We start from the raw sequence: 18,309 nt of genomic DNA, 5'->3' as shown, positions 1-18,309 counted from the left end.
GCACCAACAAACACGTAGGCTCTTAATTAGCTTTTTTATCCCCCTTTAGTTGATTTATTCTCAGAGCACTACATATTTTTAAGTTATATTCTTGTTTTTAGTTCTTTATTGGATCTAAGTGTAGGAATCAACCATATTAAAAAAGAATCACTGAGCGTTTATTACTGATCAGTTTTATCTGCTGCATGCAGCTAATATCCATTTATTCCACGTTTTTTATGATATTTTTCTATTTTTTCTAAATCTAAAAATCAATCGGAGTCAGCGTTTATAAAAAAAATATACAATATATAATATTTGATATCGCGTGTGTTAAGAAAAAGGCTCGATCATTGGACTTGCGACTATAGATCGTTTAACTACATATAATCGTCTGTTATAATTTTTAAGAGACACATCATTAAACGTATTATTACAAATCTTAATAAATTGGTTTTAAAAAAATGATCTTCTGGCGGTTATACCTTACGACTTCGAGTTTCAGAAAATAGTGATGGTCAAAGTTTTTCAGATGTCATCATTCAGTTTCTTAAAATGCAAATGTTTCAACAAAACTCCTTCTCGTACCTGAATTATCTTCATTAAATAATCGGTATAGATTCCTTTATTGTGATTTATTATAAATTCACAATAAAGGTCGAAAATGGTCACTGTATCGTCGTGTGTTCCAAATCTGTATATATAGGAATTAATATAAATATTAACAGGTAAATGTGCTTACAATCAGTCAAACGTTAACTCACGCTCGGAAGATTGCATTTTTTTGGTCGCTTCGTAGATAATTGCGTAATTTCTTAATCACTCTCTTCAGTTGATATTAACTGATATGCCGGAGGGATAAAACACTGTCGATCGGAATTATAACGGTGTATACGGAATAATTGCTTGAACATTAAATATCGCCGTATATATATTTCCGTACTCTCGCTCTCACGCGTTTATACTTCCGTACTGCAAAAATCCTTTATCAAAAAACGTGGCGGCAGTCGCTCGTAAAAAAGGCAACAATGATAACGGTCGCAATAGAAATGGAAAAGTCCTCGGCAACTTTCCTTGCGGTTAATAACTCTTCTCTAATGGCAGTTATTTATCACTCATCTCCCTAAATCGGCTAAATTCGCGGAGACTAAGCCTAGTCTTTGACGTTTTTTCTCTCGAGATCTAAGCTAATCCAATAAATAGTGGAAGAAATAAGTATCTCTAAGCTCTAGTGCCGTCTTTACACGACGATTCATCATCGCCTCGATAGGCCCGGCCGAAAAAAAACTAATTAATTTAAAACTTCGTCCCATATATTCGTATTCCTATCTATATCGCATTTATTGCTGAATGCAGCTTCTCCGAACGAGACAAAAGTCTAAATGACATTTCAAGGAAGGATTGTATTCCGCATGTCTTCGTGACGCCTCTTATTAAACGCTCCGTTGCTCAGATCTAATATACGAGGATCATATTGAAGCTCAGATAGCCGCAGTTAGCATTAAATGTGTAACGCGTTTAAATATAAATTGTCTTATCGCCACAACCTGGTACTAAACATCATCCTACGTTTTAATCTCGGAGTAAATTACTAAGATAGCTACATAGAGGGAACGCCTCATCGTGATGGATATGGACGAAGCGCAATTTGAAAATTAAAATTTACTGTATATATGCATATTTCTTATAAAATAGACACTGGCCGCTACATGGCGTAGTGTGCGTAATCTTGAATTTATGGCACTTGGTAATGGAACGTGCGGTGACTAACAATAAAAACTCGATAAGTAGCAGGTTGAAAGGAAACTTCGCTTTTAAGTTTAACGAGGAGATTACCTAGCCATTCTAACTAGCTTGCGATTGTATTACCGGAGCACCTCTATGTAACATCGAAGCGGGCCGAGATTTTCGTCCGCCGGCCGCAGACGTCGATAGGCTCGTAGGCGGTTGCTGATGCTGTTGTTGCTGCTGCTGCTGTTGCTGTTGGGCGGCCAACTGTTGAGCCATTGTCGAGTCTCGCCTCGGAATTTCCGGCGGTGACTGAAGCACTTCCATATACTCACGGATTAGATTCGCTATCTGATGAGCCTGAAGAATAAAACAATCAATATGAATTTGAATATTAAATTAGACTGTGTATGTGTATATATATATATATACATATATATATACAGGATGGTCCACGTAAAGTTGTTACAAACTAATAACTCTAAAAATATTTCTCCTATCAAAAAGTTGTTTATGACAAAGTTTCATATATTCAAGGGATTTTTCTAACTATGTAAACAAAAATCCACTCCCACACTCCCTTGAAGGGGAACAGGGAGAGGGGTTAACATCAATGTTTCAAATGGAACCCTCTATAAAATGTTATATATTTGAATTCTACAGCAAATACCGAAAAAACAAAATTTTCATCCATGTCATTTAACTTAAGAACTTTCGGAAGCTGATTATGAGCGTCATTTAATATTTTGCGAGTGAATGCGTAATACCATAGAAAATGATTTATTTTTGCAAAATATTCTTTTTTTTATGAAGCACAATTTATCAATACTAGGCATATTAATAAACACAATATGCACTATTGGTCACATGAGAATCCTAAATAGATGCGTACAGTTGCTTTACAATATCGTTGATCACTAAATATATGATATGGAATAATTGGCGATTTTGTAATTGAACCATACTTTTTTGATGATATTGTTAATATTGAATCCTATTGTGATCTATTGAACTATCATCTTCCTCTACTTCTAGAAGAATTACCACTTAACGTGAAATGTGGTTTCAACAAAATGGTGCCCCATAATATTTTCATAAAAAATTTTATCTGTTTAATATTTTAATTTTAATATTTTTTATTTTGCAAGTATTATTTTGCAAGTATTAAACTACTATATTTTTAGTAACTTTTTTAGTAAAAGTGTTATTTAAGAACTTTCTTTTTTAATTAAATGTCGATACTTTGTGGTTATAGCAATTTCTGTTTTATTTTATCTAATATTTTTATTTAGCTTGAATAAAAATGCCTAAAAAATTAAAAAATTTTCAATAATTTTTTTCCAAAGTTTGAGTAGACATACTGAATGATGACATTTCACTTGAATCACATTACCTGCGACGTAGTGAGGATGACCTTGCTCTGCTTCTTATCCGTACCAGTAATAATCATCAAACAATTAACGGCAGGCGTATAGCTTAAAATACTGCTATATTCGTAAGTACACAACGCGTTTCTGGAACGGTGTTCTAAGAGATGAAGACCCTGCTGATCGACGGCCAGCCAAAGAACGCGAGGCCAATTCGAAGTAAACGATTGCATCACGTCGAAGATTGTCGCGCGGTGCAACGGCCACGACTGGATCAGATTTAAGAAAGCCTTTTTCGCCTCCGGCGGTGTCATTCCACGCAGGGATTGATGATGCTGGCGCACACCATCTACACACAGGCACGGCACCAGTCTCGATGATAGGCAGTGACTCGATATTGTTCGATAATCTGGTTCCGATATGGTCTCCTGACAATCGCCCAATTCTAACTGCGCTTGCAAAGCCGACAGCATCATCTGAAAGTGATATCAGTCTCGTGAAATTCTCTTTGAGCAACTGATAATAACACAAAGAAAACATAAATAATAGTCATGCAATACAGAATATTCAATAATTATATATATATAAAATTTATACTAAATGAAATTCACAAAATAATATAAAATAAAAAAAAGGAAATTAAACAAATAGTATCTTATAACTTACTGATTTTTTGATAACTTCATCTTGATTATTTCGAATGTAAAACAATTAATGAATTTTAAATTATATGTGTAAAAAAATCAAATAATTCTCCATTTGAAATAGTTCTATTTAAAATCAAATTATTAAAAGATATGAAAGTTAAGCGCAGAGAAATTGCTTCAACAAGGTTACTTACAGCTTCTTTTTCAGTGATAGGAAACCGATCGGCTCGCAAATCGTGCAGCACTTGGTGATACAATAACTCCTTTTCAACAGGATCGTCTAAATTCATGTATTGATCCAAGAATAAATGTTTCTTGAATAAGAAAAAGTGATGCGCATGCTTGCGTTGATGTTGACCCTGCTGCGACGTCCTGTATCGTTCCCACTTGGACATAACGTCAGCTATCTTCTCCTCGGGAATCAATGATCGTTCGGTCGGTCCCAACACCTCATAAATCGCATAACCTGGCAAAGAATAAAAAAATAACGATAAAAATCAATCAAACAAAATTAAACTTTAAGACAAATTGAAATGAATTAAATGTAGACTTGTAATATTTCCAAATTTTGCAATTGAAGATATGTCAGAATTTAATTAGAATACATTATACTGTAATTCTAACAGCCAGAAATCGATAAAAAAAGAAATTAGGATAGTGATATAAAATAATATAGAAAAATAAAAATATCGAGCATACCCATAGCAGTCTCCTCAAGTCCTATCTTCGTCTTTATAATCTCCATGACGTCCCTAGCGGTCGCAGATGGATGAAATTCAACGGCATGATATTGACCGTCCATGAAATGGAATCTGGCATAGATCGGCCGACGATTGATAGTGCACATAATCTCCTCGCGACTCGGCGGCCACTGCCGCCTGCGAGTGCCCTGAGTCTTGTAAAGGCACTTTTCTGCAAACCTCGCGTACTTACCCTCCTCGGTAACGTAATCGCTGGCGCATCGTTTCAGGTGTGCTATCAAGTACTTGCGTATGGTTTTTTGAGGTGGCAGGATCACGGAACACGCGAGCGAGAGCAATGCCCAGTGTCGCAGATTGACACGATTATTGGGATCTGGATGATCAGTGGTTTGCTTGATCAACTGGAGGTACAATTCACCCAGTAGGTTTTCTTTTCGTATGCACCGTTCCATTACGGTTTGTATAAGATTCACGTGCTCATCCTCAACCCTACGTACTGTGTCTCCGTTTTGGCCAAGTCCCGCGTATGTCAAAATTAACTGGAAGATATTCAGAGACACTTGTTCTGAAACCCTTGTAAGTTTCGCCGTGATCGGCACTTCCATGTTCCTGCCTGAGCTTTTCTATCCGATGCTTAGATAATCTTCTAAGTGTATTCCGAAGAAAACCACCACCGGAATCCTGCGGTTTTCTGAGAATCTCCGAGTCGACTAGAGTTCGCCGACAGTTGATCAGATTGTGATAAAGTCGGATACGATCTTCGTTAGTGATACACTTGAGTTTCTTCGTGGGTACCTCATTCTCTGTGATCCAACCCGCCAGTGCCGAACAGTAACTGACAATCAGACTGCCAATCTCGTTCTTTTGCGGCGTCTCAAAAACGAAACACTTGTGCGAACTATCGGGATTGTGTCGTAGCAACGAGAGCGTGATGAACGAGTCGCTCGGGTCCAGCATGATACTTTCGACGTCCTGATAACGATACTCGGACAGAACGAATTTGTCATCCGGCTTGATTAGCATCAGACCGTCACAGTTGATGCCGAGAATCAACTGGTTACCATAAGACCAGTATCCGCGGTAAGTTACATTAAACATCGTTGTGCCATAAAGCGGATATTGCATCACGCAGGATAGATACAGGACTTTGGCAGCGAGCTCTTTGCGTCCGGCACCATATTGCCGGTGTGCTTGCGCTATAATCGGCACCCAAACGTCGTCGCCACGAGCCCGACTGATTCTGTAGGGCAGGAAGCTATCCACTTCGCTGTAATAATCTAGTCTATCATTATCCTTGGGATCGCCGAGGGATACTTGCGCTTGCAATCCTGCCAATTGCAATGCCACTTTCTCGGACACCGGAAAATCATCACACTAAAAATAAATAAATAAGAATAGCTAAGAATAAAAGCTTACATATAGAATAAGATGATACAATTTTGAACATAGTATATACAATTCTGAATAAAATAAAATTTGGATTCAATATTTTCAAAATTCCAGTTTAATAACCCTCTCATTGTATAGAAGGTACTGAAAGAAACCAAATCAAGCTTGAAATTGGATTTAAATCTTATTTTGTTCAGAATTATACCACCTTACTCTAAAAATAAAAACTTGTAGAGCAATCTATTTGTTATGATGAAACATCGTACCTTTACGACGTTGTAGACCGCTTGCGCGTATAGCATATTAACTTCCACGGGGTCCTGCGAGATCTCCCTTGGATTGCGGAATAATCTTCGTTTAAAGACGAAACGATTGTCGCCGCTGCCCAAAGTAGTATTGTTACCGCGTCGCAGTGTCGAAAACGCTGATTGTGCCGTATTCAATTTGCATTGTTTCCTGCAGTTATAGATGTTATTGTATAATAATTCTACATGAATATAATTACGTTCACACTTACATTTCCCATGCAGCAATCACGTCATACAGGTAATCGTGAGCTCGCACGTGCTCCTCTCCATCCGGTCTGCTTTGATAAATGGCCCAACCTTCTAACGACCGAAGACCCAACTTTTCTCCTAGTTTGGCGACGGCATCAGCGGCTGTATCAATCGGATGCACATCGATCGCCTTCGTTCTTCCGTCCAAGAAAAAGAACCTGCATACTATAGTGCCCAATCGTTTCATGGCAGCGATTTCCACCGTGGATGGTGGATGTTGCCTGCAAGATACCTTGGTGTTCTTGCAATTATCTACGCACCACTGCACGTACTGCCTCAGCTTGCCCTCGAGAGCAAGATTCTTTTTCAGGAAAGAGACAAAGTACTTGTAAAGCAGCTTGCTCGGTTGGAAGGCAACGATCGCTAAGCACAATAGCAACCACACGCGTTCCGACCACTCGGCGTTGGGATTATTCGTCGCTTGACGCATACATTGTACAAAGATTTCGTCTCTTAATTCTTCCCGCTCAATCCCATAAGCGATGATACTCTGAATCGTGACTATCTCTTGGTCCAATTTCATTTCACCGCGAATATACTTACACAAGTCCTGCGAAAAAGAATAATATAATATGATTATGTATAATTATAACATTTATAACACAAAAAAACTTTAAACGGAAAGAAAAGAATTTTCTATAGTTTTTTTATAATGCTTTATAATTAAATTTAAATGCAATTCCAGTCTCGAAGATGTTCTATCAACTTTATGGTCATGCGATTGCCGCAGATCATTGCCTTCAAATTATTGATGAATTTACTTAGAAGTTACAAAAAATAATTATTCTTTTCTTTGAGTTTTCTGCAAGCGTTATAATTAATGCAGGCGTACCCTGAATACGGAACACGCAACATTCACATTGTCGGGATCGTACATATGAATATGCGAGTTCGGAATGCTGGATCCTTTGTAGTACGTGACCATCTCGTACTTCGGAATGAACTCGATACTTTTCCCGCGCGACTTCCTCGTTAACGTAGCCATTATGGTACCCTCCGGCGAACGTTCATGGCTGTTGAAATAGTTCTGCGCAAACTCTACAATATCGTGGTAGGTCACCTCGTTCTCCTGTTCCTTCTTATCTTCGAGCTCTTGCAGCTTCCGCTCCACGCGGGTCTTGCGCCGCTGCTCACGTTCCACCGGCAGTTGCTGCACCGTCTGCGATTGCGGCTGCGGCTGATCGTGGCCATTCTGTTGCGCCTGAGGTATCGTCTGATGATGATGGTGATGGTGAGCCGGATGATGATGGCCGGAATTTCTGGACTCTGGCCTGGATGGCGGACTAGCGGCGATTTCTTTGGTTATCTTGCCACTGGGTGGAGGCGGTGGTGGTGATCCGCAAGTCTCACCGTTCATCATTTGGCCCGGACTGCCGCCGTTGTGAATTGGACTCTCAGAATCATTCGCTTCTCGCGGTAGCACTGACTCGTAGATTGGCTCGCCGTTGTCATCTGATGACTCGCCATTCACAGCTAAAGGCGGCGCCGGAGGTGGTGGTGGCGGTGGTGGTTCCGTGGGTTCCGGAAGACTCGGTTGACCAAGTTTACTGCTGCTCAAGTTATTCGAGCACGGCATCCGCTGTTGCTGCTGCGGAGACTGTACTTCCTGTCCATTCATGGGAGAAGCGACCTTCGACTCAGCCTTGGCATTCAATTCCATCTCTTGTTGAATAACGTTTTCTAATTCTACGTCAAGGTCCTCCACCAATTCGTCCATCTGTTCCCCGATTTCCTCGATAATCTGATTGCTTTTAGTTGATTGTACGTCAGATAGGAAGGAAAACAGATTGTCAAGATCCACCGATTGCAAATCCGTGGCAGCTATCTTCGAGTTCATTTGCTCGGCCATCTGCGACAGCGCATCGATTTCTTCTTGCACTTTCCTGCAAAATTGAAAAGAAAATTGTATTGCCGTTACCGAATGATGTTTTTTTTCCAGGAGTAGTAGTACAGATGCTGGTGTTACGAGCAAAGTAAATTTCGTGTAACGTTATCGTGTAACGACGATCACAACGAGGCATTCGATGCAGTAAGTCATAAAATGATGCCTTGGAAAAATAAACAGATAGCGAATTCGACATACTCGGTGCACACTCATGCATATTAAAATCGTCGTACATAAATTGACGCAAAGATATTTAATGTAAATATAAAAACAGGTTAAAAACCGTAAAATCCTTAATACATTTTAATGTGTTGTCAAGTAAAATATATGTTCTATAATTCGAAATATTTGCGTTTTACTTTTACATTCAGATTAAATCAATCTACAACGATTTTAACATATATTAGTGCATTTAATCGAATTTGCTAAGAGATACAAATCATGAATAAATTTTAGCTACATACAGCTAATCTATAATATTTATAATATGCTAACTACGGTATAATTTTACGTTATTTTTTTAAATGTTCAAAGATTATATTTTATTTAAATTTTTATTATTGTAATATTTATATCTTAAAGTCGCGTGCTTTACGCTGTTCTTCTATCCAACTCATTAATTATGAACGTGTGATTTTCTATGATGTAGCGTTTAATTATCACAATCGGTCTTTAGTATAAAACCATGCGTATATCAAACGAAGAAGCGATAAGGCTCGCGTTTGAGATACACGCAATGATATTTGGCATGCAACGAGTGCATGCCGTCATATACACGTCACACGATCTCATCCATCGTCGGACTTACCCAGATTCCATCTCGGTAATACCATCGTACTGCGTGCTATAAAAGGAACACAAACGGAAACGATTAACGCATACAATTGATTGGCACGCATAATTAATCGGTTCCATTGTTATCAGTTATCTTACACAAGAATTACCATCGTCGCAAGCAAGGTTCATGGGAATTAAGAAATTCAAACGGAGTTGATCTCTCGTACCTTTGGCTCTCTTCCAACGCCTTCTTATCCTCCATCATCCTTCGTTCCTCCTCCAACCGCTCCCTCTTTCTCATCTCCTCGTCGACTCGTCGCATTTCTCGCAAAGCTGTGGCTACTTCCCTCGCAAAGACACCTCGCAAATGACTCTGAATCACTATGGCTGCCCTGCGTTTTCTGATGAACATTATTCGTGACTTCCAACCGCGATACGCATGTTGCATCTTCAGTGTTGCCTCCCTTATACGTTTATACTCTGTAGGAACAGAGAATAACATTTCTAAATATAATACGATTTTTAAACAAATAAAAATCTATTAATTATTCCAAATAAATTAAAAAAGTATAACATAGTTTCCTAGAAAAAATTGAATGTCATATCTCTCTCTCTCTCTCTCTCTCTAATTTACTCAAAATAAGAAATCGCTTTTTATTTATTTGAAAATTATATTATATTTATATCTTGAAATCTGAAAAATGACCTTCAGAAAATTTTTTTCTTATTATAATATTGTTTTTTCAAAACAAACAATTTTTCCCTTTAATATTTTACTATGTTGTTAAAAACAACAGATATTTTAAATTATTATAGCATAAGTTATAGGAAACATATATAAAGGTAGGAAACATAAATCATACCTCGTCGTTTGATGTATCCTCGCCAAATCTTCTGTATCACAATGGCGTTCCTCGTTATTACCTGGTTTCTGGAATCCTCCAGAGGCTCGTGCACGTAGCTCCGTAAAAACACCTTCGTCCGGCCAATTTGCCATTCAGTTTGCGGTATACCTTGTTTACTAATCAGACATTTGACCGCCTCCTTCTCGTTACACGAAAGTGAGGATCGGCTTTTATCCAGACAACGATATCTCGCAACGAAATCGTGGAATGACATGTGTATTGGGAACCCCTCCTTGCGTATGCGTATAATATCGAGCATACCGAGATATTTGAGTTGGTCCATAACGAGCTTCTCATCGTAGTGATTGGCCATCTTCTCCATATTCGGTTTGATACAGCGCGCGTACCACGGAGTCGTTCCCTGTAAAACATCTACTAAGGCCTGCAACTGGTGCCGAAATGAGTCGCAGAGGGTCGGCTTGCCCTTGGACGTTCCTCGCGACATCGTAGTGGTTGTACCGCCGGTTGCACGCGCGACAGTACATCCCAATAGATCCTGATAAACGCTGATCTCCTGTACAAACTCATTTGTACTCCTGGACATGAAGTCGAAAAACACGTCCTGCTGTACGTCGCGATTCTTGTCGACGAAACCTTCGACGGTATACGTCACGCAGCCAGCGTAATGCTTGACCCCAAATTCCTTTTCCCATTTCCGTCGGTCATCTCCCTTTACGTAGCACGGATGGTTCTCAAATTCAGCGTGCAGGTTTGTCAGATAAGCTAGATCCGAGCCTTTCGGCATATGGCACTGCTCGGTGAGTAACTTCAGAACACATCGCGGAGGCTTCTCAATTAGCTCCAGGCACATGGTGTTGTCAGTGAAAGTGATGTGGGAATACTGGATCTCTTCTTGATGATACTAAACACATATTTATTTGATATTTATATGTTTATATATTACGGTGAATTAACTTATTGGCAACAAAACAAAAAATGTACGAAAGTGAGGGATAAAATAAAGTTTTAAAGCTCAAATTAGAGTAAACTGTTCAGAAAATTTAAAATAAAAATGTTCGAGCATTAAATTCTCAAACAATTCAAACTAGGACATTAAGGAAAGTTTGAATGAAAATTGTGAAAAATAAAAAAATAAGCCACTTTTATTTGTTTCGTTTTACCTAAAGTTAGATGTAACAAATCGAATAATTTGAGACCTTCGAATATACCTTTAAACGTCCCCTAAATAGATCAATATTAATGTACAATATTTGATATTGCACAATATTTTTTATCATCTGAAGATTACATTGACTCTAGACTTTGTTTTGAATTATTTAAAAGGGGTATCAATAGTATTATACAAAATAATTGTACAATATATTGAGCGTTTAGAGGCCGCTTTAAGCTCTAACAATTTAAGATTTAAAAAACTTGCAACGCACGAATTGTTTGATCATATACAAATTCTGAGCACTGGAATAAACTTACGAGTTCCTGCTCCAATGCAAAGACGTAGTGATTGAAAAACTTGTGCAGCTTCTCGTTCGTGTAGTTGATGCAGAGTTGCTCAAAGCTGTTCAGCGTAAAATTCTCGAATCCGAAGATATCGAGAACCCCGAGGAACCGCGAGATATCCTGACCTGGGTTCGTGCAGTTGTTGATGTGGTTGATAAGCCAAGCAAAAGTGCGAGAGTAGAGTGCTTTTGCCATCGCGTGCCTATTCTCCCTGGCCTCTTGGACCTTCAGTGGAATCTCCGTGATATTACCGCGAACGTTTATCTGTCGTATCAGCACCACCTTGGTGAGATCCTCCACCTGAAGACCCAACAGCGGCGCAACCGTGTCGACTATATTCCCGTCCTCCTTCGATAATTCGCATCTCTCGCCGTCGACGTCCTCGAAACTCAAATTTCCGAGCCACAGGATGGCCGATAGAACTCGGAAGATGCCTTCGCACATTTCCGGCGCGATCTGCACGAAGATGGATAATAATTATTTGACAATAATAGGAGTGCAAAATTCTCTTCATCGGCAGAGAAATACCTGGAGCACATTAAAGGCGAGCCTGAGAGAATCGAGTTTCTTAGAGTCGGAAATTCCATCGATCTTCACGCAGCCGGACTGATTGAGATATTTGTAGTGGCTGGCTGGCCTTAGCTTATATTGCTCCGCAAATTCCTTGTCCCTCGTGCCGGCCTCGACCAGCTGGTAGAACACGTGGTAATTGCGCTCCCCGGGGCTCTGAAAGGTGATACGACTCTGCTCCAGCAGGTAGTCTTGGATGATGCATCCCTTGATCATCCACTTGTTGTCGAAACACACCTGCATAAACTTGCCAAAGCGCGAACTGTTGTCGTTCCGTACGGTTTTCGCATTGCCTGTTTTGACGAGAATAAAATTTCTCTCGTTAAACTTCATCGTTCTAATTTGAACATCGAAAGAAATTCAAAAACCACAAATTTGTTATTACCAACTCTAAAACACTATCAATATTGAGTAATTGAAAAAAAGTATTATTATCGATACGCGTAAACTGTATAAGAAATTAGAAAGTAGGTCACTCTTAAATAATGTAACACAAGTTTCTTATACATTTCTCACTTTTAATGACAAAATATTTATAATCGAGATCTTTATAAACACAAATAATCTAAATATTGATTTAAAAGAGAAGAAAAAATAAACACGCTATCAAATTCAATGTTGAAATAACTAAATAAATAGAGTGTGTAGTTCAATTGATGTTTGTCTCCTCATAACATTTAAATAAAATATCATCGTTTTCTGTTATAATTATAAAAATCACCAAGGAGTACAATCGATATATAACGGACAAAATTTTTTAAAGCTTGTCTTCGCTTGCCCTAACTTTTAGTATGGCAGATTGAATTTCTTAATGACCACTGAAGATACAGTTTAGTGCTCAATGACTTCGTTCACTTGTACATAAAAATTACGTAACGATAGCATTCTAAGGTTAAGAATAGTTTAAAAGTTTTACAATATTACTGCGTATTCTTTTATAATACATTTTTAAGAAGAAATATATTTGTTAAAAATATCCCTTGATATATGCAGGATAGGAGGAGATCTTCCCAAGTTCATTTAAATGCGAAACATAGATGAAACTCTGTGACGAAGATAAATGAGAATAAACTAGATTTCATCAAAAAAGAAATCATTATCTCTCTCTCATGCAGGTGAATGAACGACGCTGTCTGATGTGTTTTATTCATAAAATCTTTTTGCCTCGTGACCCACTTCGTTTCCCCTCGTCACTGCATTTAACACCTGAGTTGTTCGTACCTAGATTACGATTAATGAATCGCACTTGTTTACTTCTGAACGCACTATTAGGATCCACTTTATCGTCTCCGTTTATCTTCGCTTCAGTTGGAACGCCGATTCTTTAACAGTCTATTACCGTAATGCGATGTGATTCAATTCTGACGAAGATAAGTTGTTCCTGAAGATACTCAATTCATTTTTAGCCCATCGTTTCTTTTCTGATATCTAACAGTTTTAAACCGAATCTTAAATTCTGACATATTTTCGCAGGTTGCGACTTATACATAGACTCCTCGACCTTGAGATCAATTTTATCAGAATACCGATAACAGTCACAATTATCCAATTTTAAAAACAAATTTTTAAAAATATCCAATTTTATGACACAACATATTTTCAGCATTAGATATCTATAATCTAAGTTTAAGATTAACGTATATTTAATCATATAATTACTATTCTAGTAGGCTCGGACATTTTCTTCAACTATACGTTGTAAAAAATTGTTTGTAACAAATGTTTTTCACAACCTTACATAATTTCAAGTTACATAATACGATTTCTCAAATAAAAATTTACTATATGATCATATCGTTTAGATTGACAAGCTTTAAAAAAAATAAGAAATAAAAAATTTTCACAAAAGATCTTATAACGTTTATCAAATACCAAAGAAAAAATGGTTTTTAAATAAAATTAGTACGAAACTTAATTACAATTTGGATCAAATAGACTCGAATAGACCAAGATTATAAATACTAATCAATCTAATCATGTCATTCAAGTTTTGTTATAGCGATTGAAGAATTATTTCATTATTGAAATTGCTGTTAGATTAATTTAATCTGATTAAACGGCAAAATTCATTCCAGTGATTTGAGCCAAAGCAGAGGATTTCAATTAGTGGATATTTTCTGACAAACTTGTGTAGAGAATGGGATATCCGGAAAATACATAATCACAAAATTTTGCGAGCGCGATTTGGAACCTGGATGTAATTAACGGATAATTACCAAATGCCTCGAGGATGGTGTTGGCCTCCAGAATTTGCTGTTCCACCCACGTATCGACGTTGCTGGTAACCGAGCACAGGTACTGTAGGATGAACTTGGTGGTCTCGGTCTTGCCGGCGCCGCTCTCTCCCGATATCACACAGGACTGGTTGCTCACGGTGTCCTGCAAGGACTTGTATGCCGCCTCCGCCAGGGCGAACACGTGTGGCTCCAAGGCGCCCATCTTCTGGCCGTGGTATCGATTCACGTACTCCTGCGAAAAGACGAGGAAGACGCCCTTTTCGGTGAAACAGGTTCCGGTCGTTAACGAGGTACCGCTCCTCTTTGCTACAACCTCGCGAGAATGGATGGTCTTAAAAGCCTCGATTTGTGAACAGCATTCTTGCCCCAAAAACGAAAAGTGAACTTGGTCTATTGTACTAAAATGGAGAGAGCTTTATGAAGAGCTCACGGACGCAGATAAAAGGCTGACGGAGGCTCCAAAGAAAGTCAGCAAAGCATTGTGTTAATTCTCACATTAGAAGTTTGTAAAATCTTATATTTTTGGTGAAATACAGAATAATTTCATACAGCAAAATATTTTACGTTACATAAAATTCTTTTTAAGAAATATAAGATACAATCTTTCGTAACTATAAAATGTTAACATTTTACGTACATATTCTTTACTTGAGAAATTTATTAAGAATATTTTTTTCAAAATAAATACCATGTTTCATAAACATTGCAGTTGGCTTCATCAGGGCGAAAAGCAATCTGACACTGTTCATAAAACGTTGGCATTTAATTATATATCAAGACATGGAGATAACTCGCAAACCGTGTAGCTTTTTTTAATATTCAATGTTTTTAAATCACATTGTTTACCTAGAAACCTTGTATCAGAGTTCGGCTACGAGCGATTTTGTCAAAAGGTATTTCTCTACGAAAGAGAAAGGTATATAATATATAATTTATTCCTGTGTATACATTATCTCATTCTAACTTATACTGTTTCACTCTACAATCTTAATTAAAATTATTCATAGTTTGGTATTTATAGACCAGTACTCGTCGATTCTTATTTTAAGATCATTTTAAGTAATGTGTCTTAAGATGCTAATATCGCTCCGTGATTGGCTTATAATATTTTAACACGCTCTTAAATATAAAATCCGATTATAAATATTGGCCCATATTCAGAACGCGCTTTTATCGATAAAAGCGCGCTTTTATCTCTGAAATTCTATAATATGCGTGACGTACAGTATAGTATATGTTAGCGCACTAACATCGTTGTAAGCGCGTTCTGAATACGGGCCATTGGCTATAAGAGTGAAACAGTTTAAGTTAAAGTGAGAGTATATTACAGGGAGAAATTATGTATATCTTTCTCTCTCGTAGGATTTTGACAAACAGTGATATCTATGTGACATAACATAAAAGTATAAAAGGGAAGAATTTTTTTTCATATGTTGCCTTTAGCATGAGTGAAGAGAATATAGCCACCATCAAGACCTTCGTGCGTGATAACACCGCGATAACCCTAGATAATCCGACCGGAGGTTTGAAAATGTGAGCACGAATGTACCGCATCAACCCCGGTAACCCGATTAATCAGCGACGACACCCGATAGGCGCGTGCACCGCCGACGATGACCGAGTTCCACCGTGGCCCTCTTCGTTCAGCCTTCTCCCCCGGGACGCGGATATATACACATGCACACAAGCTCTGCAAAACGCCGCTCTCCGCCTGAGTCGTCGCTCTCGGCCGTTAGTCTCGCAGCCGAAGTAGTGCAACCCAGTTTCGCGTCGGGCCGCCCGCGCCGCCGAGCATCAGCCAGCGAGAATGCGCCTCGACGCCCGTTACAAATGGATGAAATGCACTCGGCTGGAATTGCCGCCGTGTGATAACAGGAAAATACATAGTACCGTGACAAAACGACCTACCAAACTACTCGATGACAAGAAGACTAGTTTTAGTACAAATCGAGAAAGACGCGATTTAGTAAATTATTTCTAGCTCCGTAGAAGTAATATTACAATTTTTATTAACTATGGTAATTCCTCGCTTCATTTCTTTAAAAAATCAATCTTGAGAGCTGATAACATTATGAAGATCTTAAGTTATCATCTTCACACGATAAAAAAACAAATATACAACATATATTGAAGAAAGTACACTATAAATTCTTAATTAAATCTTCTGGAAGGATTTAATTTTATTGTATTTACTTTTTTATTTTATGTACTTTTAAAAGTGGAAATATTATTAGATTAATGAGACGCGCCGTGTTTCAATTCATGATAAACGTCTACTAAATTAAAATCAAGACTAGGTTAGCATCTAAGTAATACCTAATTCCAAAAAACAAATATATTACATAAATTGTTATCTTAATAAATGCATAATTACAAACATCCAAATTCAATTCAAATATATTTTTAGAGTTCTAATTAGAACTCTTTTTCTTGTCTAATACTTTGTGTAAAAAAATTAATCAAATCGATGTGATTACGTTATTAACATTAAAAGCAAAGTTTAATTTGTGCTATTTACATATTTATATAGTAAATCAATAATTTTAATAAATTCATGTTCTGAATATTAATATTGTTGCAGAACGATTTAAGACGCTTCAATGTAACCTTAAAAAGTTATTTTGGAAGGAAATTATCTCGAGGTACATTTGTAGAGGGTTGCATGGGTTGCCCGAGATAAACCGAGCGTGTCGGAAAGCCTTAAGAAAACAAGCTGGGATATAAAAATAAGTGTGAAAGGACGCCTTCCAAGCGACGCTCCGGAAGTTTCGACACTTCTTGCTTCTTTTTGAAAAAAATCGACTGTATCCATATATAAATATATGTCGCATTATGTAATACTACGCTGTTCAACATTGTATCTTCACAGTCCTCTGAACTGCTTAATGTTGAAAGTTTTGAACTTTATAATTGGCTTCTAGAGTTCCAGAGTATTTAAACATATAAATAAATAATTTTAATATTTGCAAATAGATACTATTGTTTAGTATTTTTATATCCAATATTTATTTAAAATGTCTCACAGATATTTCGTATTTTTTACACCAAAATACCTGCTCTTATTTTTACTTTAAATTTTCATATTCGTCAGCTGTGCTAATTATCGTTATTTATACATAATTTAAACGTACTAAAATAATGTCAAATACATATATCCGTAATTAGATTTTAGAACTGAATATATAAAATGCTATAATTACAATTTTGTCATTTACAACTAATTTTTCCTGTTCCTGTGGCAATACCATAATAAATAACGAAACAATAACAAAGCAATTTTTTAAATAGTAATACGTAACTAATATCTACATTCAGAATTGTGAATCATTTGCATTATTTCATTTAAATGGAATTAAATAGCGTAAAGTATATATATATAATAAGATCAAATAAAGTCATCTTATTCGCGATTAATTGCATCTGTTAAATATCTTGAATGAAAATATCAATTTTTATCTCGAAAGTGATCCACAGCCAATTTCCATTGCTAAAATCAGTGTCGTTTTTTTTTTAATTAGTTTAAGCTTCCCGCTGTTACATAGCGTCATCAACACCGGTGGTGTTGCAAAGGGATGTCGATTCCTCGTTCCATTTCGTTAGTGGGTCACGTCCATCGATCAGTATCGTTTGTGAGGGAATTGAACACGTGTCATCGAGCTCCGATAGAAACTCGCACGATGATTTTTCATCCCGCTTTCGTTACACAAATTGTACTACGGCGAGCGTTAAACTCGGGACGAAATATTCATGGACGATTAATTAACATCAATTTCCATTTATCCCAGTATATAGGATCGGAGGGACTGTTTGTGATCTCCCTTTACGAAGAAATGTTTGCAATAGACGGGTATTCCGAGATCCGAGTCTGGGGATCGAAAACGAATCGACCTATTTGTGATATGTTAACCCCCTCGATTACCGCAAGTGCTGATTGCTTATTAAACCATCACCGTGATATTCGGAACGTCCAATCGATTGGTCCAAATCGAATTACGGTTATCCGATATTGAGTAATTTCGTAAAAAAATTGTCAATCTTCCCCTTGCGTTTATTACTATTTGTACATCGCAAAGAATAAAATATCGCAAATAATTTTCAATCTTGATAAA

The 18,309-nt window shown here is 37.4% G+C and overlaps 1 protein-coding gene across 1 annotated transcript in view; it reads right to left on the bottom strand.

Annotated features, from left to right (window-relative positions):
* Positions 1-310: 310 nt before the first annotated feature.
* Myo81F (unconventional myosin 81F) overlaps positions 311-18,309 on the bottom strand; it is a 41,467-nt gene continuing 23,468 nt past the window's right edge. Inside the window, 14 exon segments of the mRNA XM_018450001.1 lie at positions 311-2,067; positions 3,101-3,550; positions 3,916-4,187; positions 4,421-4,988; positions 4,990-5,796; positions 6,078-6,267; positions 6,329-6,918; positions 7,201-8,251; positions 9,062-9,097; positions 9,258-9,510; positions 9,894-10,797; positions 11,367-11,849; positions 11,922-12,256; positions 14,180-14,432. Coding sequence (XP_018305503.1) covers positions 1,825-2,067; positions 3,101-3,550; positions 3,916-4,187; positions 4,421-4,988; positions 4,990-5,796; positions 6,078-6,267; positions 6,329-6,918; positions 7,201-8,251; positions 9,062-9,097; positions 9,258-9,510; positions 9,894-10,797; positions 11,367-11,849; positions 11,922-12,256; positions 14,180-14,432 — 6,435 coding nt within the window. The 3' untranslated portion in view covers positions 311-1,824.

Source organism: Mycetomoellerius zeteki, unplaced genomic scaffold (assembly GCF_001594055.1).
Source record: "Mycetomoellerius zeteki isolate Tzet28-1 unplaced genomic scaffold, Tzet1.0 scaffold252, whole genome shotgun sequence".
In the NCBI taxonomy this organism is placed as follows: Eukaryota; Metazoa; Arthropoda; class Insecta; order Hymenoptera; family Formicidae; genus Mycetomoellerius; species Mycetomoellerius zeteki.
Note: the sequence above shows the minus strand (reverse complement) of the source record. Positions and strands in the feature narration are given on the sequence as shown.